Genomic DNA, 26,394 nt, shown 5'->3' with positions numbered 1-26,394 from the left:
CCCCGCCCTCTCCTGGACCGCGCACTCCCTCCGCGGAGGCCCCAGGACGCGCACAAGCTCGCAGTGGACGTCGGCGCGCGCACCGTGCATGGGTTCCCCAGCTGTGGCGCCGCGCGTGCGCGTTCCGTGGTGCCCGGTAGGGCACTGGGCTAAGCGCCCAAGAGGCGGGGCATAGACAGGAGGAAGACCGGCGGGCATGTGGGCGGGGCATGATCTGGAGGCGGGGCGGAGCGGGCGTGTGGGTAGGGCCCGAGGATCGCGGCGCCCCAGCTCTCGCGAGAGCGGCGCTGGGTGACGACCGGGAGGGCGGGGCCCGTCTGGGGCGCCGGCGGGTGCGTTTGAATCTGGTCCGAGCGCGGGAAACGGCGGGTCCCCGAGCCCAGGTGAGAGCTGCGGTGCGGAGCCGGGATTGGGTTCAGAGCAGAGGCTGGGAGGTAGCAGGGATCGGGCGGAAGCCCCTCCTCGGCTGGTCGGGGTCCCGGCCTCCACTTCCCTAAGTGGGCTGCCGACCAGCGCGCGGGCAGTGCTGCGTCTGACGGGACCGGACGGAAGAGGCGACCCCGGGCCATCCCCCCTTCCCAGCTCAGCGACGCCCGTCCTTCCTGTCCGTGTCGGAGGAAAATCCCAGCCCCGGGCGCGGGCACTGCCCTCAGAGAGAGTCCCCTCAGCCTCAGGCGCGGGCACGCCCTCAGAGAACGAACCCCCAGCCCTGAGCATGGGCACTGCCCTCAGAGAGTGTCCCCTCCGTCCTGGGCATGGGCAGTGCCCTCAGAGAGTGTCCCCTCCGTCCTGGGCATGGGCACTGCCCTCAGAGAGGGTCCCCTCAGCCCCGGGTGCGGGCACTGTCCTCAGAGAGCGACCCCCCAGCCCTGAGCATGGGTACTGCCCTCAGAGAGTGTCCCCTCCGTCCTGGGCATGGACACTACCCTCAGAGAGAGTCCCCCTCAGTCCTGGGTGTCGGTACTGCCCTCAGAGAGAGTCCCCTCAGCCCCGGGCGCGGGCACGCTCTCAGAGAGTGACCCGCCAGCCCTGAGCATGGGCACTGCCCTCAGAGAGCGACCCCCCAGCCCTGAGCATTGGCACTGCCCTCAAGAGAGTGTCCCCTCAGTCCTGGGCCTAGGCACTGCCCTCAGAGAGTGAGCCTCTCCGTCCTGGGCGTGGACACTGCCCTCAGAGTGTCCCTTCATTCCTGGGCCTGGGCGCTGCCCTCAGAGAGTAAATCCCCTCAGTCCTGGGCCTGGGCACTGCCCTCAGAGAGCCACCCCCTCCGTCCTGGGCATGGACACTGCCCTCAGTGTCCCCTCAGTCCTGGGCCTGGGCACTGCCCTCAGAGAGTAAATCCCCTCAGTCCTGGGCCTGGGCACTGCCCTCAGAGAGCCACCCCCTCAGTCCTGGGCATGGGCAGTGCCCTCAGCGACCCCCTCAGTCCTGGGCATGGGCACTGCCCTCAGACAGTGTCCCCTTAGAGAGAGTCTCCCTGAGCCCTGGATGTAGGCACTTCCCTCAGAGAGTATCTCCCCAGCCATGGACATGGGCATTGTCCTCAGAGACATCAGTCTCCTGAACTCTTGTTGCTGGTTTGGTGCCTCTTGTTGTGTCAATGAGGAAGGAGTTTGGGGACAGAGTGGAAAGTCACGGGTAGTGACAAGGTTACAGGGATTTCTTCTTTTTAATGCTCATCTTGATTCAGTACCGGACCTTCTGTGCGAAGAGTAGCCTGCTCTTTGGACTGATAACTGGGTGGTGAGATGACTCCTTACCTTGAAAGTAGCATTCTGGCTGCAGGGCTGAGATCTTATGCACATATACTACAAGAAACATGGAATATTGCCACTTTGGGAGATAGATTGAAAAATTAACCATTAAAAAATTACAGTCACTAATATAAGAGGGAAAATGGGAAATACAGGAATAAGTTTGGTAGTCTGGAGGAAGTATATTACTGTAGGTTGGACTACAATGCCAAAGAGGTACACCTGGAAATAGAGCAAACAAGAAAAGTGACCAGAACTATGAAAAAGTGGAGAGTTCACAGACTTGCCAGGTGAAGATGTATGATTCCATGTGTTTGCTGCACCTTATTGGATTATTTTTCTAAAATCATGAATTTGTCCTAGCCACTATTCGTTATGCTTGTTGCTGGCCACTCTCCCTTCCCTCCCCCATTTTCTTTGTCAGTAAAATGTATGCGAGTCATGCTTCATTTAAAGAGGGAGAAACGTTGTGGTTAGGCAAGTTCATCATTGAATGAACATCACAGAGTGAACTTGCCTACACCTAGAGGGTGTAGCCTACTGCTGCTAGAATGTTACTGTACTGTAGGCAACTGTAACAATGGTAAGTATTTGCATCGCTAAACATATCTAAGTATAGAAAAGGCACAGTAAAAATATGGCATTATAATCTTATGGGACCACAGTCATATATGTGGTCTGTTGTTGACTGAAATGTTATGTGGTCCATGACTGTGGTTCATAGTTCAGCCATTTGAGTTGAGGAATGAGATGACCAGACTTCACTGTTAACTTATTTGGGGAGTCATTAAACTGAGGTTATTTTCTGCTTTGTTCGATTTAGACATTAAAATCTAGTATTATATGTTTAAGATAACTCTCTATCCCCATAATTATTGGCAGTAATTTTCCATATTGCTCTATTTATAATGGTGCAGGTGGTTTTCATTTATTTTTAAAGTCAGGGGACTCCTACTGCAAATATGTTCCATCATTTGCTATTACCTCATCTTTAGGTTGATGTCTTTTTAGTAGGGCACCAATAGCACCAGGTGTTGTGAATGTGAAATAGAATTTCCTGGAAAAACACAGACAGGATAGAAGGTGTACAAAGTCCCCTGAGCTCTCATTATCCCGAAGGGGTGGGAGGAGAGTGCTGTGGTTACGCATTTCTAAAGGATAGTCTAACAAGATCCCAGGTGACCCCCGCCCCCCTCCCCGGGGCCACTGTTCTCCATCTCACTTTGAATAACAAGATGACACTAACAGTGGGATTTTTTTTTTTGATGGAGGAATGGCCTTTAGAAAGGGAGCATCTTCAGAATCTGCAGCTGGGATCAGATTGTTCTTTTGTTGAACCAACTCGATCTGCCGAGCCAGCATCTTGCTAAGGTACTAAAAAGGGAGAGATGGTGGTGAGCTTCCTAAGGCTATTTGGATTTCTCCCTCCTTAGTTGGTAGTTTTATTAACAGTTGTTGATAAAATATCATTAATATCATGTTATTAACATCCCCAGTAAAGGAAATAAGTAAATTGTTTTTCAGATATTATAACTTGTTTTATGTTAGAATATTTTTATAAACTGTCTGCCATACGTGGTTCAGGAATTTTCTTGCAGTTCTTGGATGTTAATATCAAATTAAATCTTATAGGAAAATATATATTTGCAAGTGTTTCAGTATGATTGTGTTTTCCACTAGGGTTGCAAAATAAATGCCATTTGAACAGTTCCATCTGTCATGGAAAAACGTGAGACATTTGTACAAGCCGTATCTAAGGAGCTGGTTGGAGAGTTTTTGCAATTTGTTCAACTGGATGTAAGTTTCAAGTTTTAGTTTTGTTGTGATTTTTGACTGTGAATAAGAAATATGTTCTAAAATCATTATGTCGCCAAACGAAACATAGTTATCTCAGTGAATCCTTAGTGACCAATGTTTATTTGAAAGAAGAAAACAAAACCCTTTATACACAAATCTACCTGCTGGTGGGCTAAGCTAAGATGTAAAAGATAAACAGAAGTTAACCAATCAAAGAGGGATGTTGGGGGAAAGGACCCATCTAACCAAGAAGGTCACTCTGAAGACTAGAGAAAGTTTGTTGTGTTTGAACTTGAAGTTCAGCAGGAAGGCAGAAGATGAGACTGGGGGCTAGGCTAGGTGGGTCTTTACTATTTTAAGGAATTCAGACTTTATCTTGAGAATGGTAGGTGCTTGAAGCAGGGAGTGAGCTGTAGGCAAGGGAGGAAGAGAACAAAAGAGAAGGAGAGAGAACTAGTGGACAAAATAGAGGTAAGGATAAAAATATGGTTTGCTTTTTGGAAATATTCCTCTGGCTGCAAGTGAGAAATATGTCAAAGGGACATATTTAAGGCTAAGGTAGTGCCCTTCATAATGATGGTTGAATTAGGAACTGGAAATGGGAAGCTGCTTGATAGTGGAGTGATGGCACTATTGGACTGATTGGATATGGGTATGGTGGGGAAGGGCCCAGACATCTGACTGTGTAGTACCATTCAGCAAGCTCATGAGCATGGGAAGAGGGCAGGTTCAAGGGAGAAGGTGGTTCCATTTTGGAGGTGCCAGATGACTGCTGGTGGGATGTGCACCAGCAGATGGCCAGTAGTCAGACATGCACATCTGGATACCAGGGGAAAGGGCTGGGCTAGCGACAAGTTGGGCATGGAAGCCTAAGTTGTGGTAATGCCTAAGTTCTTATGTGGTGAAAATCAAATTAGTGACAACAAAGAATTAGGAATCTAATAATGAATTTGTTACTAGCAACATTTAAGAAATCGGTTTTCTTTATAAGAGAAATGAGCTTAAAACATGTTTTTGTATTATAAAATGATATCCTGTAAACTTAAAAATGATCACAAACAGGCATCTCATCACCATAGAAGTGTTTATAAGAGCAAGTTAGTTAGATAATATATCAGTGTCTGCTTTAGCAGTAGCAGTGTATATGGGTTGTATTGGAAATGCAATACCTACATATTTTAAAGTCTAAAAGATTGTTGTTGCAAAGTGCATACCATAATGTTAACAAAATCACAGCCAACTAAATTGAAAATCAAAGGTAAAAATAGCAACTAAAAATCACACTGGTGGCCACAATGACAGGTACCCTGCTGGGGTGCATTGTTTCCAGCCACCCGTTGTGTGCCAACCAGCCTTTGCAGTGTTGCTGGGCAGCCAGCAGACATCTCAGGAGAATACTGAATTAGTCCTTATACTAATGAGGCATTAACTCTAGTTTATCAATAATAAGCTTTATTAACACTTAACAATTCAGTTTAGTACCTAGTCACCATGTAGCTCTTAAATGTAAAAATGAAAATTTGTAGGATTGTGCATCACGTGGTTTCATCAAGTTGAATGACATAAATGCCATTTTATATAACAATGATGGTTTCCCATAGTTCAATTTGGTAAGAACTTAAATCAGTTTGAGGCCTATCAGGTAGATCTTTCCAAGCACAATTAGTTCTGCTATAATCCCACACGTGCGTTGCCAACAGTCACTGCACTCTGCAGAATTGGTTAAAAAATAAAGTAAAATAAAAAACCCAGAGAGATTATGGGGAGAATGGAGTTAGGGGGACAACACTAAAAAATTTTGCCAGTGACATGTCAAAAACAGGAACCTAATAAAACACTAGCATAATTTTATATGTTAAATCACTAAGAAATGCATAAATACCATAGTAAGCATGGCATTTTACCTTGAAAAATATTTAAATTCTATAGTTGGAAGTGGGTGCCTGTGCTCACAGGGTACACCTGCCGCTCTGTGTGTAACAGGAAGAAAATGAGGTAGAACAGAGGAGAAAAAGGCAAGCTAGGCAGAGGGGAATAGGGAGCATTAGAGAGCACAGTGGGCCTGGGGAGGGCACAGTGAAGTGGGGTTGAGGCCTTTGGGTCATAGCAGGTGAGGGGCACAATGTGTGGCCCAGGGGTGAATGGACTGAGCTGCTAGGTGTCTGAGATGTGTTTCATGGGATCCTGCTGGCTCCAGTCAGTGGCTGCAGTTTTCTGCATTCACCTGGTATTTCTTGCCTATGAAATCCCACATAAGAAAATGAGAAATTTGGCCGGGCGCGGTGGCTCAAGCCTGTAGTCCCAGCACTTTGGGAGGCCGAGACGGGCGGATCACGAGGTCAGGAGATCGAGACTATCCTGGCTAACATGGTGAAACCCCGTCTCTACTAAAAATACAAAAAAATAAGCCAGGCGAGGTGGCGGGCACCTGTAGTCCCAGCTGCTCGGGAGGCTGAGGCAGGAGAATTGCGCGAACCCGGGAGGCGGAGTTTGCAGTGAGCGGAGATCTGGCCACTGCACTCCAGCCTGGGCGACAGAGCGAGACTCCGTCTCAAAAAAAAAAAAAAAAAAAAAAGAGAAATTTGCCTTTGGTCAAATTGTTCCTTGATGTAGTGACAATGTTGGAGCAAATTTTCATTTTCAAACAAGTGTTCTAGAGCAGAGCTCATGACACCGTATGCCCTTGTCCTTCTTGCAGAATCAGTGATGGGGAGGAGGACACAGCACTGAGAATTCCATCATTTAACAAACATGTCCTAAGTGCCTTCTGTATGCCAGACACTGCACTGAGAGTTGGGGTTATAATAAGCATAAAGCAAAGTTTCTGCACAAATGGGGGTTTATGTCCTAGTGGAGGAAGAAAAACAAGACACATATGTAAATAATAAAGCAGGTGGATGCTGAACACAGTGACTCACCTCTGTAATTCCAGAGCTTTGGGAGGCTGAGGCAGGAGGATCGTTTGAGGCCAGGATAACACCAGCCTGGGATGTAACATAGTGAGACCCCATCTCTACAGTAATGTTAAAAAATTGGCCAAGTGTAGTGGCTTGTACCTGTGGTCCCAACTACTCAGGAGGCTGAGGCAGTAGAATTACTTGAGCCCAGGAGTTTGAGGCTATGATTGTGCAACTGTAGTCCAGCCTGGGTGACAAAGTGAGACCCTGTCTCAAACAAACAAACAAACGAAAAAACTACTACTACTGATAAAGCAGGTGGAAGTGGAAGTTGGGAATGATGGAGTGACTAAAGAAACCCTCAGAGGAGGTGATATTTTAACAGAGTTGGTACAGTCACATGACTCTTGATGAAGATAGGTTCTGAGAAATGCATCATTAGGTAATTTCATTGTTGTGTGAACATCCTAAAGTGTGCTTACATACACCCAAATGGAGCAGCGCAGTACACACCTGGGCTAGATGGTACAGTCTACTGTCCTAGGCTACAAACCTGTGTGGCATGTTACTGTACTGAATACTGTAGGTACAGTGTTGTAACACAATGGTAAGTGTGTATCTCAACATTGAAAAGGTACAGTAAAAATACAGTATAAAACATAAAAAAATGGTACACCTGAATAGGGCACTTACTGTAGCTGGAGCTTGCACAACTGGAAGTTGTTCTGGGTGAATGAGTGGTGAGTAAATGTGAAGGTCTAATATGTCATTGTACACTACCGTAAACTATAAACACATTACACTTGGGCTACAGTAAATTTATAAAAACATTTTTCTTCAATAATAAGTTAACCTTAGCTTACTGTAACTGTTTTACTTGATAAACTTGAAAAAAATTTTAAACTTTTAAAATCCTTTATAATAACACTTAGCTTAAAACACAAACTCATTTTACTTTACAAAAAATCTTTCTTCATTTTATTTTATTTTAACTTTTATATTCGGGGATACATGTGCAGGTTTGTTACATAGGTCAGCTTGTGTCACGGGGGTTTATTGTACAGATTATTTCATCACTGAGGTATTAAGCCTAGTTATTAGTTATTTTTAGTTATTTAATTAGTTATTTTTCCTGATCCTCTCCCTCCTCCCACCCTCTACCCTCCAATAGGTGAGTGTGTGTTGTTCCCCCTGTGTCCAAGTGTTCTCATCATTTAGCTCCTACTTATAAGTGAGAACATGCTGTATTTGGTTTTCTGTTCGTGTGTTAGTTTGCTATGGATAATGGCCTCTAGCTCCATCCATGTCCCTGCAAAGGACTTGATCTCATTCTTTTTTTATGACTGCATAGTATTCCATGGTGTATATGTACCACATTTTCTTTATCCAGTCTATCATTGATGGGCATTTAGGTTTATTTCATGTCTTTGCTAAAAATACTTTCTTTATACCCCTATTTGATAAGCTTTTCTCTATTTTTACTTTCTTTTTTTTTTTTTTTTTTTTGAGTTGGAGTCTTGCTCTGTTGCCCAGGCTGGAGTGCAGTGGTACCATCTCAGCTCACTGCAGCCTCCGCCTCCTGGGTTCAAGCGATTCTCCTACCTCAGCCTCCTGAGTAGCTGGAATTACAGGCACACGCCACCACACCAGCTAATTTTTGTATTTTTAGTAGACAGGGTTTCTCCATGTTGGCCAGGCTGGTCTTGAACTCCTGACCTCAGGTGATCCACCGGCCTTGGCCTCCCAAAGAGCTGGGATTACAGGTGTGAGCCACTGCGCCCAGCCGTCTATTTTTACTTTTTAAACTTTTTTGTTAAAAACTAAGACACAAATACACATGTTAGCCTGGGCCTATACCAAGTCAGGATTATCAGTATCACTGTCTTCCACCTTAACATCTTGTCCCGGTGGAAGGTCTTCAGGGGCAATAACAGACATGCAGCTGTCATCTCATCTTCTATGATAACATTGCCTTCTCCTGGAATTTCTCTTGATGCACCTGCGTAAGGCTAGTTTACAATTAACTTTAAAAAAATGTAGAAGGAATATACTCTAAAACAATGATAAAAAGTAAGTTTGTTTACACCAACATTACCACAAATGTGATTAATCTGTTATACTGTGATGTTTTGACAGCCATGACATCACTGGTGATAGGAATTTTTCAGCTCCATTATAATCATATGGGACCACTCTCATATATGTGGTTTGTCATTGACTGAACTATTACTATGCATTGCATGACTATTTGGTCAGAGATCCAAATGGGCCATGTAGAGATTTGGGAAAAGAAGATTCTAGACAAAAGGAATGGAAAAGGCCGAGACTCTGAGGCAGGGCACATTTGGGAAGGTAAGGGTATGGACTTACTGAGGAGGAGGAGGGTGGCAGGGTTAGGGTGGAGAAGTAATTTCTTTCCTGTTGAAATAATTGCTAAGTTAAAAGAAAAGTTGCAAGAGGAATTCAAAGGAATCCTGAATACCCTACATGCAGATTTACCAGTTGTTACCACTTGCCACATTTTCTTTATCATTCTTTGTATTTACATTTTTTCTGAATCATTTGAGTCAGTTGTAGGCATTGTACCTCTTTATCTCTAAACATTGCAGTTCATATTTTTCTAAAATAAAGATATTCTGTTATATAACCACATTAAAATTCTCAAAATCAGGAAATTTAACATTGTGGATAGTCCTGTGAAATAACCCTCTGCAGCCTATGTCCTCTCCTCTTGAATCTGGATTGGACATGTGTCTGCTTTGACGGACGGAATATTGAGGAAGTGGCCTTCAGAAAGTTTGGCAGCTTCCACTTCCTCTCGGAGCCCCTGGCTGTCATGTAAGAAGTGCAGGATCGCCCTCTGCTGGAGAGAGAGACCACACACAAAGGCTGGAGGATGAGACTGCAGAGGGAGACCTCACTAGTGGGCACCAAAGTGCCAGACATCCAACCCCCAGCCGCCACCTTAAGCACAGGCGACCCCAAGAGTGAGCATCTGATTCATGAGACGCAGTAAAACTGCTGCTTTATGCTACCAAGTTTTTTGTTACGCAACAAGACTTCCCCTGCTTCATACACATCGTGCCAATCACAAGAGAATACCTCCCGCTGGGCATATAGACTACAAAAAGGCACCCTTGCTGGGGCACAGGTGGCCAGGGCACTCACACAGGGAGGAGAGGGCCTGCAGGATGTCCACCCCGCGGGCCCCTCAGCCTGGTACGCTCTGTACAGCATGGCTGCACAGCTTCCGCATCCTGGGGCTGGAGGAGGTTGTGGAGGGATGCCCACAGGCAGCTCGCCAGTCTGCACATGTGCTTCCTAACTGCTGGGCTTTTGTGTTGCCCTGCCTTTGCCCAGTGTCTCATGGCCCTAGAGGCCTGGGCTGTCACTGCTAATGTTGTGGCAATGCCAGGCAATGACCACCCCAAGACCATGCTGGGGAGAGGTAGAACATTTTGATATTTGAACAGTTTTTGTCCCTCATCCTTTCCTTGCCCTTCCAGTCAGCTCTCCTCTGCCCTAGGCAACAGGCACTCATTTCTCACATCCCCAGCTCCAAACAGCCCTCAGTGAAGCTGGGTGTGTGTCTCATTTTGTTGCTGTAGTTTGTTACTGGAACCTGTCTCACTCATTTCTTCAGGGTTCATTTTTCAGGAAGGAGTTAACAGCCCATCCTAGTTTGTCACATAGGTGGATGGGCGCTGTTTCTTTTCCTTCAGGCTATATCCTTCAGCATACACCTCTAATAGATTTTAATAATCTGGAGGGTGTTATTCTTGCCCCTAGACTGTGAACTTAACTCAGGACACGATGGGACCTGATTCATCTCTGTGCCCTAACCATCAGTCAACTAATATTTCCTGATGTAAGCATCATGAATCAGCCCAGTCATTTCTCTGGTCACCTTCAGTCACCAGAGTTTGCCCTGAATAGAACATCTTAATCTTTGAACACAGTGGCTATGGTCCATTACCCAGACTAGGGACCCCAGCACCAAAACTGTCCGTTAATGTACTGGAAAATTACCATTAATGGACCTAAAGGGGCCATTAACTTATTTTTTCTGCATAATTGAGGTATAAAGAATTACTCAGCTGTTCACGATTGACTGTCTTGTATATAGGCAGATCATGATGCTGTCTGAGGTCAGAAATTGGAGAGCTGGTCTGTGTACGTGATTGACAGGCAAAGGCCTAAGGAAAATGGAGAGCAGAAATGAAGGGGAGGAGGGTCAAGGAAACGAGGAAAGAGAGGAGATAAAAATGAACAAGCAGAGGTGGAAAAAGCTAGATGGAAAATAGAGGAGCACTAAGAAGAGGAGAAAACAAACGCCAGGGCAGGAGAGGAGTTAGGAGAGCAGGAAGAGAGGAGAGGGAGGGATGGAGGGCTTATGAGGTATCTTTACTCTCCATCTTACTGTGTTTTATGACCCTGACAGTTTTGAAGACTGCAAGTGGCTCTTTTGTGGCATAGCCTTCAATTTGCATCTGTTGAGGATCTGATTAAATTTTAGTGTGCGTTTTGGCAGGAAGTGCTTAGCAGTGTTAGGTCCTCGGTGCTGTCAAGACAGGAAGTGCATGGCGTGGTCTTTCCGTCCCTGTGTGGGTGGGTGTCCTCCAGGTCTCTTCCGGGAGCCTGCCTCTGTGGAAAAGTGGTGACACTGTAATGTCCTGCTACTCACCAGGCTTCCACCCACTTGTTTAGCATCTTCTGATAATTCCTGCCAGAGTCCGTAATTACTGTGACGGCTATAAAATAGTGATTTTCTAACCCTGTATTGCATCTGTATTTACTCACTGATATTCTAGAGCATGCAGGTGCTATTAATTAATGATTTGATATTTATTATCAGTATGCTGTCATTGGTTTCTTCTTTTTAGAGGCAGGCTCTTGCTATGTTGCCCAGGCTGTAGTGCAATGGTACAATCACAGCTCATTGCAGCCCTCCCTCCGAGAGTGGCTGGCTTGGCCTCGTTGATGCTTATTTTATTCAGTTGGTTATAATTAATCACTGTCACTGTTTTGGTGCTCACATTGTCCCAAATTTGGCTAGAGGGAGTCCCTTTAACTGGATTCTATGCCCTTTTGATGAGGGCCTCTATTTGCCCCATCAAAGAGTAGATGAGGTCATCTCAGATAAGAGGAAATGGGTTTAGAGGGTTGTTGGGGGAGATCTGAAATCATCTCATTGGCTGGTGGGAGAGAATGATATTGAGGGATGAGTAGAAGAAGGTGGTGTTGAGGGCCCATGGGGGGCTGGAGTCTGTGGCCACAGTATGATTATCACCATTGTTATTGAACTTTAGTCTACTTTTGTAACCTAATTCAGGTATGGAGATGGTAGACATTCGGGTCCCTTTTAGGGAGGGTTTTGCTAAGTGGGTGAAATTTTTAAAACTCTGAAGATTAGGATACTAGGAAAGAATAGGTGGAGAATCCCCCTGCTTCTTCCCTTTTAGGAATGGATTTTGAATACTGCAACCAAATTCTTGAACTTGTAATGAAGTTAACACTTGAACTTTTCTTCTGATGACATTATGAAAAGGATATGGTTAATTTTTTGTATTTGAAATGTGACACTTGCTATTTATGTTACAGAAAGAGGCCTCTGATCCTTTCAGCCTAAATGAATTACTAGATGAATTATCAAGGAAACAGAAAGAAGAATTATGGCAAAGGCTGAAGAATTTATTGACAGATGTGTTGTTAGAAAGCCCGGTGGATGGGTGGCAGGTAGTGGAAGCCCAGGGTGAAGATAATATGGAAACAGAACATGGCTCAAAAATGGTAGTATTTGTTTTTCAAAAATAAGAAACATTTTTCTCTTTTTTTGTTAAAAAATAACTGTTCATTGTGTATCATTAAATTTTACATTAAGACAAATTTTGAAGTTAGAAGTCAAGAATTTTAGAAGTTTAGTCTGTTGTAGTTTTATTCACTTTTCAACCCTACTGTTATTAATCTAATACTAGATACTGCTGTCCTTTTAGGATGATTAACTTTTATTCAACTTTAATTCTTTTTAGAGTAAGCTAGAATTGTGGCTTGATTTTTAGAAAATTTGTAAGTGAAATTTCTGCTAAAAACTGATTTTAAGTTGATGATTTTAATTCACTCATGCTTTGGTTTTTCATTTATAGAGAAAAAGCATAGACATAATTTATGCAATTACATCTGTGGTTCTTGCTTCTGTATCTGTAATAAATGAAAGTGAAAACTACGAAGCTCTACTGGAGTGTGTCATTATATTAAATGGTGAGTCGGTTTTGTTATAAATGGCATATTTAGAAGTGGACATTGAAATACTTGTTTTTGTTTCTGTTTTTGTTTTTTATTTTGTGAGACGGAGTTTCACTCTTGTTGCCTAGGCAAGAGTGCAGTGGCGTGATCTCAGCTCACCACAACCTCCGCCCCCCGGGTTCAAGCGATTCTCCTGCCTCAGCCTCCCTAGTAGCTGGGATTATAGGCATTCGCCACCACACCTGGCTAATTTTGTATTTTTAGTAGAGACCGGATTTCTCCATGTTGGTCAGGCTAGTCTTGAACTCCCGATCTCAGGTGATCTGCCCGCCTCTCAAAGTGCTGGGATTACAGGCATGAGCCACTGCTGCTGGCCTGAAATGATACTTTGTAAAAGGAAACTAGTTGTTTTCATGAGCATTGTTGAATTTAGTAGCAGAAGTGGTATAAAGGTATAGCTTTGCAGTCCAGTTCTTTTTCTTCAGTTAGAATAGGAGCATACTTACCTAAGGGCTGTCTTGAATACTTAGTTTATTTATTTTATATTTATCATTTTTTTTTTAGAGACAGAATCTCTCTGTTGCCTATGCTGGAGTGCAATGACATGATCCCAGCTCACTGTAGCCTTGACCTCCAGGGCTGTAGCTATCCTCTCACCTCCGCCTCCTTAGTAGCTGGTACCACAAGCCCGTGCTTTTTGTTTTGTTTTGTTTTGCTTTTTGGTAGAGACAAGATCTAACTGTATTGCCCAGGCTGGTCTCAAACTCCTGGGCTCAAGTGATCCTCCCACCTTGCCCTGGCAAAGTGCTGGTCTTACAGGCATTAGCCATTGCATCTGGCCTAATTAGTTTAAGCTCCATTCAGATGTTATAGATGGTGAGATGGGCAGTACTCAGCAAATAACTGCTATTGTTTACAGGTTTTTCAGGGAAGTCTGACTTACTGGACCGGTGATCAAGAACTTCTTTCTAGGAAAATGCCTGATTATGTGATTACCACTGCTAGATAGTGTCAACTTAACTAAGAATTTGTGACATTGAATTTTTTCTTTAAGTATGTTGTGAACATAAGCTGAGGAGTAATTGTTGACTCCTAGGGGAGTTTTACTGTATTGAAATTTGAATGATGGTACTTTACAAGTTTTAACAAAACGGTAAAACTGGTTATTAATTTAGGAGGTACAGTAGTCTAAGTTAATGAAAATATTTGATTATGAAATATATAAAATTTTAGTTACAAAAGATGTAAAAATATCTTAATGATATTTAAGAAAACTTTTCACATACCCTCATCCCTCACTGTGCAAGTGTAGTTTCATGTGATAAAGTATCTCATCAAGCTTCTTATTCTTAGCATCACTTGGATTTATGTATCTGTTTTATAGTACATTGTTTTATTCTGAATTCTTAAGTTAAAATACAGTGTCTTATTAAAAAGTCACCCCTAATCATAATGAAAATAGCTCCCAAATGCTTTGTGAATTTTACTATCAGTTTATTTGTATGGTCTGCAAATAACTAGTAAAATGATTAGTGCTAACATTGTAGTTGCTATCAACTTCCCAGTTAATTCAGGAGTGTTATATTAGTGTAATGACATTCAGATACCTACAGATTATAATTATGAACATTAGTATTATTAATTTAATTATTGAGCTTTTCTGTTAATAAAAGCACTGTAGTTTTTGTATTCATTATGGTAATTGCTTTGACTATTTTTCACCTCTGAGCCAAAATTTGAGGCTGGCACATTGAGGGACAATAGTGGATTATTGATTGGTCAGTAGACCGGTCTTGGCTCTGGTGTTAACAGAGATACCATTGTTGTTGTTACACTGAGGTTTGGTTAACCTCAGCGTCTGCCTTTCTAAAATTGGTGATGTGATTTCTCTGAGACTTCCAGTTCCAAAAATCTCTTTTCTATTATGTCTGTTGAGGGTCTTTTTATAACAATTGTCAAACAGTTTTTTAATTAACATTATTTGCATTTTATAATTAATGTATATAAATCTTTGGCAAGTTTTAAACATAAACTAATATTATTTGCTTAGCAAAGCTTTCAATAATATATAAAGTCATAATACTCTAAACTGTTGAATCTGAAGTAATAAGAATTTGCCTTACTAATTGGAAAATTTCTGTGCTGTATTTTAGGTATTTTATATGCATTACCTGAGTCTGAACGAAAACTACAGAGTTCTATTCAGGATTTGTGTGTTACCTGGTGGGAGAAAGGCCTGCCTGCCAAGGAAGACACAGGAAAGACAGCCTTTGTCATGTTGCTTAGGAGGAGTCTGGAGACTAAGACAGTGTGTTCACTTTTTATTTTTTAAAGACTGGGTCTCTCTCTCTTGCCCAGGCTGGAGTGCAGTGGCATGATCATAGCTCACTGCAGCCTCAAACTCCTGGGCTCGAGCAGTCCTCCTGCCTCAGCTTCTCGAGTAGCTGGGACTGCAGGAGTGCACCACCTAGACATTTATTTTTAAATGTCTTCCTAACATTCTAAACCTGTGCTAGTCAATGTAGTAGCCACTTGCCACAGAAAGCTATTTAAATTTAAAGTTAAAAATAATGAAAAATTCAGTTCCTCAGTTGCATTAGTTGCATTTTAGTAGCTCTGCAGTGAAATGTGGCTAGTGTCTCCTGCACTGGACAGTTTAATCTTCATCGAGGAAGTTCTTGAACTTGCTAGATTTTTTATTATTTTCCCTGTGTTTAAAAACACGTTCTGTAGAGCTACAGGTGGCATTTGCAAATTTTAAAATCTGTTTTTATTTGTCATTATTTTTTAATCTTTAGTGAATCAACTAGAATTACCATTATTTCTGATATAAAATATACTTGATTTGAAATATGACTTTACTGTTCATTAAAAAAAGTATAACATTTTTTGTGTCATTCCCAGGGTGCAGACATATGTCGGCTTTGGCGTATCCATCAAGCTTTATATTGCTTTGATTATGATTTGGAGGAAAGTGGAGAAATTAAAGATATGTTACTTGAGTGCTTCATAAGTATTAATTATATCAAGAAAGAAGAGGTAAATAGGCGTTTGTTTTTTGATCTGTTTGTGAGCTGCTTCTTAATAGATGTTTCTCCTGTGTTCACATGGTTCCTGTCTGTACCATGTGTGGTGTTGCCATGAAGGTCAGCTTAGCTACCAGGAGCTTTTTACCGCACATCATTTTTACTGCATGGCGGTACTAGAGAAAACATTTTACAAGTCCTTGCTTATTTCAGCATTAAATTGGATGGTAACAGGTGGCTGTGTGAATCCTAGGGGAGCCATACTTGCATTTTAAATTAAGAATGATTAAAAATAAGGTTGAGAAAGCACTTCTCTATGATTGAGATCTGGCCTTCTGCCCTAATTCCATTTTCATTGCCATGTACTCAAAACTATCATCACATAATATCCTCCATTTCTTTTTTCTACCCATCCTGTAAATGCAGAGAGGCTTCTGGCCTGTTGCTGCACTGCCCGTCCTGGGGTCAACTCCCAAACGAGGCTACTGAGCACCTGAAACAGGACCCATCTGAACTGAGATTGGCCATAAGTATAAAATACACATGGATTTGAAGATTTAGTATGGAAGAAATGAATATAAAATAGCTCATTAATAGTTTTTTTTATATACTTAATACAATAGACACTAGTTTAGATATATTGCTTTACATGAAATATATTATTAAAATTAATCTACTTTTGCTAATATGGCTACTAGAGAATTAAGAATTGCAGAGAGGCTCGCATAGTTCTTCTGTGTTAGGGGTCTTCTGCATTTGTTTACTGAGCGTCGACTACATGCTCAGGCGGGGTCAGTGGAGACTAGAACAAGCCTTTGCTTTTGGATGCTCATGGCACAGCAGGCACATCTCTGAGGCGGAAGGAGGAAGTCATTCCTTCTCCCTGAAGGAGGTGGAGAAGGGCTTCAGAGGAGGAGGAGGACCAGCTCTGAGGTACAGAGTAAGTTTCCTCCAGGTCTCACAGCTGCTTAGCGGAAGAGACAGAACCGGACCCTGGTGAGCCATCTGCGGTCTGCTAGACAAAGGGCCATGTGATTAGGACTGAGACTTTCAGCTCCCAGGGTCCTTGTTCACTGTATAGGTGGTGACTTTGGTCAGGCCTTTCAGCCTCAGTGTTTTCTTCTGTAAAATAGGAGCAACAGTTACTCTTTCACAGGATTGTTGTGAGGAACAGATGAGGTGATATGTATCAAACTGCAGCCCAGACTCTGGTGGGAAAGAAACCTTGGGGAGGGTAGGAACCCTTGGGGAGGGCTGCCCTGTGCCGTCCTTGCTGTGTTAGCACCGTCATTATCACAAAGATGTTGGACACAGCCTGTGCCCCATACCCGTCTCCAGGATTGTCCCGAAATGTGGGGAGAGTGAAGAAATGAATGATGGATTCAAACAATAAACTACTTTATGTTGACTTATACATAAGGAGTTGATGAATCGTACTTGTTAACTTATATATGTGTGCAGATATATAACAGGCATAAATGTATGTATGTGTTATAACCCCTACCCTTTTTAAAAAATTGATGTCTCCTTTGAATTTAAGATATCTAAACGTAGTTTCCTAATCAATCATTAATTTGGTCAGGTCAGTTTCCAGTCATTCTGGGTAAACCATAAACATCTTGTACTGTACTGGCAGATTACTTCTAGTGAATATTGCTGTTTTTTCTTTTTTTTTTTAACTTGCCTGTTGTAAGCATGGTTACCCTGCATTTGAATCAAAATGTATTGCATTTCTGTAGGATTCCAGTTCTGTGCAGTGGTGTGCTGATAAGAGAGAAAGGTGGTATTCACTGAGAGAATTCTTGATAGATGTATTTTGTGCATTCTATAATAGAGTATACATATTGTATGCATTTTAGGTTCGGGTATATAATCTAGTAGCATACATATAAATTATCATCACATGATGTATTTATGACTTGAAGACTGTATATTTGGAAATTCTGACTTGACAGACACTTAACCTTTTAACTATATGAGTCCTCAGTTTTCTCATTTACAAATGAGAAGGTGAAATGAACTGGGTTATTCAATTCCATTCCCACCCACTTATGCTAGACTTAAAGCTTTCTTTCATTTGAGACTATGTAGCCATCCATGACAGAGCTAGAATGAGATGTTTATGCACCCATGGTTACTGTCTGTGGTCTCCATCTCTGCACCTGTGGTCCTTGAGGACAGAGGCGCTCAGTATAGTGGCTGCTCGGCCCTGGGGAAGGAGGCTTGTGTGGCTCCTGGCTGTGCAGGCCCCACAGACAGCTCAACTCCTGCGTGTGCTCTTAGTTATAATTACACGTGCCTCCTTTTTAGCAATAGCAATGTTTAGCTTACTAGACGTTCAAAGAATTGTTTGTTATTTGGAACTTTTTATTTGGTTGCAATTTAAACATTGTATCCTCTTTTTTTATTTATAGGGAAGAAGATTTCTTAGTTCTCTCTTCAACTGGAATATAAACTTTGTCAGAATGATCCATGGGACCATTAAAAACCAATTACAGGGATTACAAAAGTAAGTGTTAAAAGTACTTAAGATTTCGTGCTGCTTAATCTGGCTTTGAAAGATTCTATTTGGTCTGACTTCTTAAAGTTATAGTAATGGATTAGAAGCTTTAGAAATATGTCATTTATTATATACCATTGTATCACTGGGTAGCTTTTTCCTTTTATAGGAAATCATTCTTTTCCAGTATTGACCACTGACATTGAGGTTTTAATTTGTGGTCATTCTTTAAATAGTTAAAATAGTTTCCAGTTGAACCTTAGTCTTGCTCATAATAAAGCCACGTCCATGGTACTTTGAATACAGTGTGTGCTTTTTGGTTGAACGTGGCCTGGCCGGTGTGGCTTCTCGGAAGAGCCTGTGGAATCTGCAGGAGCAGCAGGGAATGTTGCAGTCATGCTCTGCCACTCCCTGCATGATGGAGATGTCAAGCGTATGCTTGTTTGCCAGGCACAAGGCAGAGTACTTCATTTGCTCCAGTGCTGACTACTTAGTCTGCATTTTAAAATTTAATCCTCACAACTCTTTTTTGAGGTAGGTTTTGGTTTCTAAATTTCCCAGTGTCAGGCAAGTGTGTAAGTACCAAGTTGGGGTCTGATTCTGGATCTCTGATTGCAAAGCTCCTATTGTATACTAGATTGCTTTTTCATATTTCCTCATCTTCAGAATATCTGAGTTGAACTAATAGTTTTTTTTTTTTTTTTTTGAGGCGGAGTCTCGCTCTGTCACCCAGGCTAAAGTGCAGTGGCGCGATCTAGGCTCACTGCAAGCTCCGCCTCCCGGGTTCACGCCATTCTCCTGCCTCAGCCTCTTGAGTAGCTGGGACTACAGGTGCCTGCCACTGCACCTGGCTAATTTTTTGTATTTTTAGTAGAGACGGGGTTTCACCGTGTTAGCCAGGATGGTCTTGATCTCCTGACCTCGTGATCCGCCGACCTCAGCCTCCCAAAGTGCTGGGATTACAGGCGTGAGCCACTGCATCCAGTGAACTAATAGATTTCTAAGCTTACGATTCTTAAGTTGGTACTGGTATTTTAGGGCTTCTTGTACCTGAGGAATTGGTAGCATGGAAAGTCCAACATGACTCCAAGTCGACAATTTATTTATATTTAAATATTTTTGACTTTAGAATTTGGTTCTGGGCTTATGCACTCATAGTTTCACAGAAAATAGTAAAGTTTTGGGTAAGCCTTGACTGAGGAGGAGGAAATAGTTTGTCATTTCAGTTTCCTTTCCCAAAACCTTCTCCATTTTCTACTTTTTGCTACAGGTAGATAACCTATTTCTATAGATAATTTGCAAAGCACTCGTTTAAACTGAGTTTCTTCTTCACTATGGTTGGAAAGTAACTGAAATGATACATGTTGAAAGTATAATTCTTTAAATTTGCATTATAACTATTTTGATCTTTTTTATAGGTCTTTGATGGTATACATTGCAGAAATTTATTTCAGAGCTTGGAAAAAGGCTTCAGGGAAAATACTGGAGGTATTTTCATTTTTTTAAATGTTAACACTTATTTTTATTATATTTTAGTTACTAAATAAGTAGTCAAAGAAGGGTTATTTAAGATCCATGTTTATGCACTCTGTCAAAATAAAGCCAAATAATCAAAATTTGTTTGATGGGCAATCCAGTCACTTGCTAAGATGTGTGGTTTGTGGGAGGTAGGACTATGCCCTTTCAGGTGGGAGGGAGCTCTGACCCTGGTCTTTCTAGCCACATGTGCTCACTGGGCATTTGGAATATGGCCAGTCTGAATCGAGATGTGTTGTAAGTTTAAGAAACATACCAGATTTCAAAGACTTCATATGGAAAAAGGAGAATATAAAATATCTTGGTACTTTTTAAAAATGTTGAGTGAATGTTGAAATGATAGTGGTTTGGATGTATTAGGCTAAATGTGGTAGTTGGCTCTTCGTGGGTTTCACATCCATGGATTCAGTCAACCAAGGATCAAAAATATTTGGGGAAAAAATCCATCTGTACTTAACATGTACAGACTTTTTCTTTCTTGTCATCAGTCCCTAAACATAGAGTGTCACAGCTATTTATATAACATTTTGTATTAAGTATTGTAAGTAATCTGGAGATGATTTAAAGGGTACAGGGTGTGTAGGTTATATGCAGATACTACTCCACTTTATATGAGGAGTTTGAGCATCCGCAGACTCTGGTATCTGAGGGAGGTCCTAGAACCAACCCCCTATGGATACCAAGGGATGACTGTGTAATATTAAAGTAATTTTACCTGTTTCTTTTGTCTGTTTTTAATGCAGCCACTAGAAAATTTAAAATTGCATCCGTGGCTTGCATTCAATTTCTGTTGGATAGTGCCATTCAGGAACTTCAAGTCACCTCTTTTAGTTACATTATTTTTGAGAATTTGAAGATACTTTCTTTGATTATGGGTAATTCTGGTGAATACATAGTATTTATGTTATGAAGATAGGGCTATGTAATCCACAATCCCAACTCAACATCCAGACACCCTTTTGGACAAAAAAAGTATCTTTGTTTTCACTTATATTTTTCTTATACTAGGTTCTCAATCATTTTGTTTTTCTCTGAGAATAAAATTTTTACTCCAGGTCAGAAAGGAGCCTCCCACAAGCCTGTGTTCTATCCAGACTTTTCATTCCTCTTTGGAGAGCAGGCCCTGCACTGAGGGGCAGAGGGAGAAACCTGCAGGATGCACAGAGGCTGCCCCATGTCTGGAGTTACTTCCATCCTCTCTGCTCCTCTGCACAACTTACACTTGATTTGAATTGCCAAGGTTTATCACTGACTTCTAGAAAACCAAAAGTAGGCTGGGCGCGGTAGCTCACGCCTGTAATCCCAGTACTTTGGGAGGCTGAGGCGGGTGGGTCACCTGAGGTCGGGAGTTTGAGACCAGCCTGGCCAACATGGCGAGACCCTGTCTCTACAAAACAATAAACAAAATAAAAACTATTTGACTAGATGTATACAAAATTGGTACCAACAATGTGTATTTCTCAGTCTCACTCCATTCCTCTCTGCCCTCCCTCTCTTTAAGTTTTTCAGACAAATTCCAGACATGAGATTTCATTTCTTTATATTTCATTTCTATACTACTTTATTCATCTCTCAAAAATGTGCTTATGGAATGCCATTGTAAGACCTAAAAATGTGACAGTAAATCCTTGGTATTTTTAAAAATAATCAAGCCACACTGAAATTTTTCCAGTGATCTCAAAATGTCTCCTTAGAGTTTTTTTGAATTAGGACTCAAGAAGTTGCCCACATGGCATTTGCTTGTTATGCCATTAAAATCGCTTATTCTAGAGCCTTCCTCCCTCCTTTCTTTTTTTTTTAAATCTATGCCATTGGCATGTGAGGAAACTGAATGAGTTGTCCTGTAGAATGTCAGCATTCTGGTAGTTAGCGCTAAAGATTTGGATTCAACTTTTATGGCACAAATAACTTCCCAGGTAGTGCTGTGTATCTCATCTTTCATTGCAAGTCAGACAATGTGTGGTTGTCCCATATTAAGTGATGCTAAGTGACTTCAGGTGAAGGAAATATTTTCAAATATAATGGAGAAGAGGAACTTGAGCATCTGCAGATGCTCAAGTATTGTATACTAATACAAACTCTGGTTTGTATTAGTATTAACCCTAGGAGCGTTTCCTTAGGTCCTTCCCCAAAGCCATAGAAATCCCACTCATGTGAGGGCGGGCACAGAGTACAGGTACAGACCATAGGGTCCACTGGGGTTTTTTGCTACTGTGAGAGGCTAGGCCTTTCCCCAGTTGCTGCACTCTGAGTACCATGAGTGCATGGGGCTGATGAAGGGCTTCCCACACCTTCCTTGCTCAGCCCTTCTCAGTAGTGGCCCTGAAATATCTTTTTTTTTTTTTTTTTTTTTTTTTTTTTTTTGAGACGGAGTCTCGCTCTGTCGCCCAGGCTGGAGTGCAGTGGCTGGATCTCAGCTCACTGCAAGCTCCGCCTCCCGGGTTTACGCCATTCTCCTGCCTCAGCCTCCCGAGTAGCTGGGACTACAGGCGCCCGCCACCGCACCCGGCTAGTTTTTTGTATTTTTTAGTCGAGACGGGGTTTCATCGTGTTAGCCAGGATGGTCTCGATCTCCTGACCTCGTGATCCGCCCGTCTCGGCCTCCCAAAGTGCTGGGATTACAGGCTTGAGCCACTGCGCCCGGCCGAAATATCTTATTTACAGTTTCCACCGTAGAGGTAGTTCTGTTTTTGTTCTGTGGAGGCTGTTGGAACAAATCCAGTCTTCTGAAGGTTGTCCAGGTCAGTGATGAGTCAGAAGAGGGGACTCCACACTCACCATGCACTCGGTCTCTGAAATTTGTCTGATTTGAACTACCCTTGAGTGGTAGGTGGAAGCTTACCTTGCCATTTGGCACAGATTTGATATTTCATCAAATAAAAGAGAAGTGAAGCATTCTCCTTAATATATAAAAACCAAAGGAATTCTAAGAAGCATGGACTTAAAATAAGAAAGCTTGGACAAAATGATCCAGGTTTTTTTCTCATGAAATGTAAGATGGACAGATTAGACTTTTTTTGTACTCGAATGCTGCACTGCTTGTCAGGTCGTCAGTAGGACACACACACCCCAGGTGCTTTGCATTGCATTTGTTATTTCAGACGATTGAAAATGATTGCATCCAGGACTTCATGTTCCATGGGATACACCTTCCGAGGAGGTCTCCAGTGCATTCCAAAGTGCGGGAGGTAAGATTGTGAACAGTTTTTGAAATATTGTTTCCTCTGTTTTGTTTTCAGATAATTGTTTTGGTTACATTTTAAAATTAAGCTTTCACAGACATCAATTAGGGGGATTTCTCAGAACCTTGATATTTGATGTCTGGCAGTTTTATTCTTGCCGCCAAAGTTTTAATGAGGAAAGCAAAGGTGTATTGTTGAGATGGTCAGTGTTATATTTGAATGACTTTAAATTAAATTCTGTCTTGAGATTTTCCAGAATTATTAGTTTCTAATGGCCACTATCATGTTTTCCAAAGATCTTAGAGGGTATTTGAAATTTTTTTTATTATTTTACTTATTAAATTCCAATTTTGCTGTTCTGCAAACCAAATGAATAGATGTTTTGATTGTTTATTTGATACTTTGTTCTGTAAAGGTAATCTCAGAATTCAGATATTAACTTTACCTTTATATTAATAATTGTAAATGGACTGACTAGGTAAGGTTCTATCATCAGTGTCATTACTACACTGATAGGTGTTTGATGGATCATAAGGATCCTGGCAGGAGGAATGGGAAAATCTGGTCTGCTGTGTTTGGTTAAATTAAGCAGCTGCTGTTGATCAGTGTTGTAAACCATGGGATGCCTTGTTTGCTTGCTGTTAGTTTTGGCAACCATATGTCAAGAAAACAAGTGAATAAATACTACCCATTTCTTTGTTTTGTTGTATAGTGAAACTATTTCTATTTATAGAATGTAAATATACTAATTATATTAATTTTGAGTGGATAAGAAAACGTTTCTTTGCGTTATTGGTGATTTAATTTCGGTTACACAAGGATAAAGAACCCAGAGATTTATCTAGACTACTGAGTTTTCCAGAGGATTTAAAAATCGTGATTGCAAGGCCGGGCGCGGTGGCTCAAGCCTGTAATCCCAGCACTTTGGGAGGCCGAGGCGGGCGGATCACAAGGTCAGGAGATCGAGACCATCCTGGCTAACACGGTGAAACCCCGTCTCTACTAAAAACACAAAAAACTAGCCGGGCGAGATGGCGGGCGCCTGTAGTCCCAGCTACTCGGGAGGCTGAGCCAGGAGAATGGCGTGAACCCGGGAGGCGGAGCTTGCAGTGAGCCGAGATCGCGCCACTGCACTCCAGCCTGGGGGACAGAGCAAGACTCCGTCTCAAAAAAAAAAAAAAAAAAAAAAAGTCGTGATTGCATATATTTAGGATAAATACATTCATTCAGTGACCTCCCTGTCCTACCCACCTGCCACCCCCATCCCAATGTGGCTTTATTTAGTTGTAGTCAGTTTGGGTTATTTATTTCACATAAATGATTTGGTGTTTCAAATTTTATTTAGTAGATTTGCATAATAATAAACTACATGTATTTATGCAAACTATATTTATGTTTAGGTAAACTATATGTGTAGTTTATATGTAAACCATGTGTATTTTCATATATTACTTTCTGCTGTGGTAGTCTGAGTAATTAAGATATTGTAAGTATAGATATCACTATTTGATAAATTTATGGAAAAATGCACAAAAAGAATTTAAAGGGAGAATATTAGATTTCACTCAAGTGAAATGTGTTACTCAACTCCAAGTAATTGTTTTTGTCACAACTTATAACACATTATAGTTTTTTCCTCAAATTGTTTTTTTGATAACTATTAAATTTATATAAGTCATTTTATTGATATTGAAAGAGGCTTCAGGCAGTGCTTCAGACGTCATTTGAAATTAAAAATCTCAATATTGTTGATGAAAATGTTCTAGAATTAGATAGTAACAATGATAGCATAGCTCTAAATATAACTGAATTGTATACTTTAAAAGAGTGGATTTTGTGGCATGTGAATTAATTCTAAAGCTGTTTAGAAAATTTTTCTATGAAGCAAGTATACTGTTGATATCAAAATTTGATAGTGTTATACACAAAAAGCAAACTATAGACTAATGTCACTTATCACCATCAATAAAAACTCCAAAATAATAATCAGAAAAAAGTAATCCCCATACTGTAGCTCTTCTAGGGTAAAGTTGATACAAGCTCACTTAAAGTGTAGGCTGTTCTTTTAGAGCCCGTTTAATCTTTCAAAATTTTCTTGTTTCACTAATAAAGTTTAGCCCCAAAAGGTGTGACTAGAGAAGTAAGGCAAAATTGATTGTTTTTAGGGACATGAGTCTACAAAGAATTTTGGGAAGATTCTGACTGGAAAAGAAGTGGGTAGGAAAAGAAGAATGAAAGCTACAAGAATGATCATTTTCTGATTTTTTCATAAGATTAACTTGATACCTAAATTAATCTTGTACAGTGAGAGGTCACTAAGTATGACACCTCCTTGTTACAAAGTTATGAAACAGTTACCAGGTGTTGATAATAAAGAGGTTTAGTTAGTGTTTTGGAACAAGCATGAGTTCTTAGAACCATTCAGGAATCTCCTTTACGTGCTCCCCTTTTCCATTTTATCCTGAAAGTCAGAGGTTTAAACGAGTCTTTTTTTGAGGTTATGCAGCTGTTGGCAGAATAGCAGAAACTAGAACCCAAACCATTTTATCGCCCAAGCCATTAATCTTTTTATTTCAGCCATAGATTTCTTTCTTGTGATTGACTGCATTTACTGCTCTCCTACATCTATCGAAGTTACTCCTGCTAAAGAATTGTCATGACATGTGGGTGCCAGCCAGAACCTACTTGTGGTGGAGAGAACGATTCTCCCTGTTGCTCTTTCCAAATGCCATTTAATTTAGTTTAATTTAATTAATGTATTTTTTTGTTAACGCTTTTTCCTTTTCCTTTTTTTTGTTCCTTAGGTTCTGAGTTACTTTCACCATCAGAAGAAAGTTCGGCAGGGAGTAGAGGAGATGCTTTATAGATTATATAAACCCATCCTTTGGAGAGGATTAAAGGTATACATTTTAAATAGTTTGTCCGTGTTTAGAATGTATTACTTGTGCTTTTGAATTTAGCAAACTCCAATTCAAAATTACAATAAAATAGTAAAGATAAAGCTGGAGACTGAATGCTTTGTGAAATTTTTGAACAAATGTTTTTTTCTTTTATTAAAAGCATTTCTTGGTTTCATTTAACTGGAAACCTGGATTGGTTTAGTGCTAACTACACAGTTATTTTTAAGTAACCATGTTTAGGGAAGGAGATTAGAGACATGCCGTAAAGCAAACCAGCTTAGGCTGTGGGTGGTCTGCCGTGCTGTCCTGGGCTGTCCAAGTCCTTGAGATCTAACAAACACACAATGACTTTTAGTGCAGACAACCTGGTATCTTTAGTGAGGATGTGGGGTGACCACTTAGTGACATGCAATGGGCTCTGAAGTGAGGAAGCTTGATCTTTTCATAGTATCTGTTGACGTTGAACTGAGTAATGTTTGGTCAATTTAAATGTTATGATTGTCTGTAATTTGAAAATAAATCTGTATCAAGATAATTAAGTTGTTACTTTGGGAACACG

General features: G+C 41.3%; 1 protein-coding gene across 3 annotated transcripts in view; it reads left to right on the top strand.

The window, feature by feature from the left end:
- Nucleotides 1–277: 277 nt before the first annotated feature.
- Nucleotides 278–26,394, top strand: part of NCAPG2 (non-SMC condensin II complex subunit G2) — a 72,758-nt gene continuing 46,641 nt past the window's right edge. Inside the window, exons 1-11 of one of the 3 annotated variants that reach the window (XM_005551285.4) lie at nucleotides 278–383; nucleotides 3,026–3,125; nucleotides 3,435–3,551; nucleotides 12,050–12,238; nucleotides 12,592–12,706; nucleotides 14,845–14,999; nucleotides 15,596–15,730; nucleotides 18,132–18,226; nucleotides 19,636–19,705; nucleotides 22,855–22,941; nucleotides 25,740–25,835. In XM_005551285.4, coding sequence (XP_005551342.1) covers nucleotides 3,474–3,551; nucleotides 12,050–12,238; nucleotides 12,592–12,706; nucleotides 14,845–14,999; nucleotides 15,596–15,730; nucleotides 18,132–18,226; nucleotides 19,636–19,705; nucleotides 22,855–22,941; nucleotides 25,740–25,835 — 1,020 coding nt within the window. In that variant the 5' untranslated portion in view covers nucleotides 278–383; nucleotides 3,026–3,125; nucleotides 3,435–3,473. The remainder of the gene's footprint in view (nucleotides 384–3,025; nucleotides 3,126–3,434; nucleotides 3,552–12,049; nucleotides 12,239–12,591; nucleotides 12,707–14,844; nucleotides 15,000–15,595; nucleotides 15,731–18,131; nucleotides 18,227–19,635; nucleotides 19,706–22,854; nucleotides 22,942–25,739; nucleotides 25,836–26,394) is intronic. The other 2 variants (XM_005551286.4, XM_074036489.1) reach the window with 2 other exon arrangements.

Source organism: Macaca fascicularis, chromosome 3 (assembly GCF_037993035.2).
Source record: "Macaca fascicularis isolate 582-1 chromosome 3, T2T-MFA8v1.1".
Taxonomy (NCBI): domain Eukaryota; kingdom Metazoa; phylum Chordata; class Mammalia; order Primates; family Cercopithecidae; genus Macaca; species Macaca fascicularis.
This window is presented reverse-complemented; position numbering and strand designations above follow the sequence as displayed.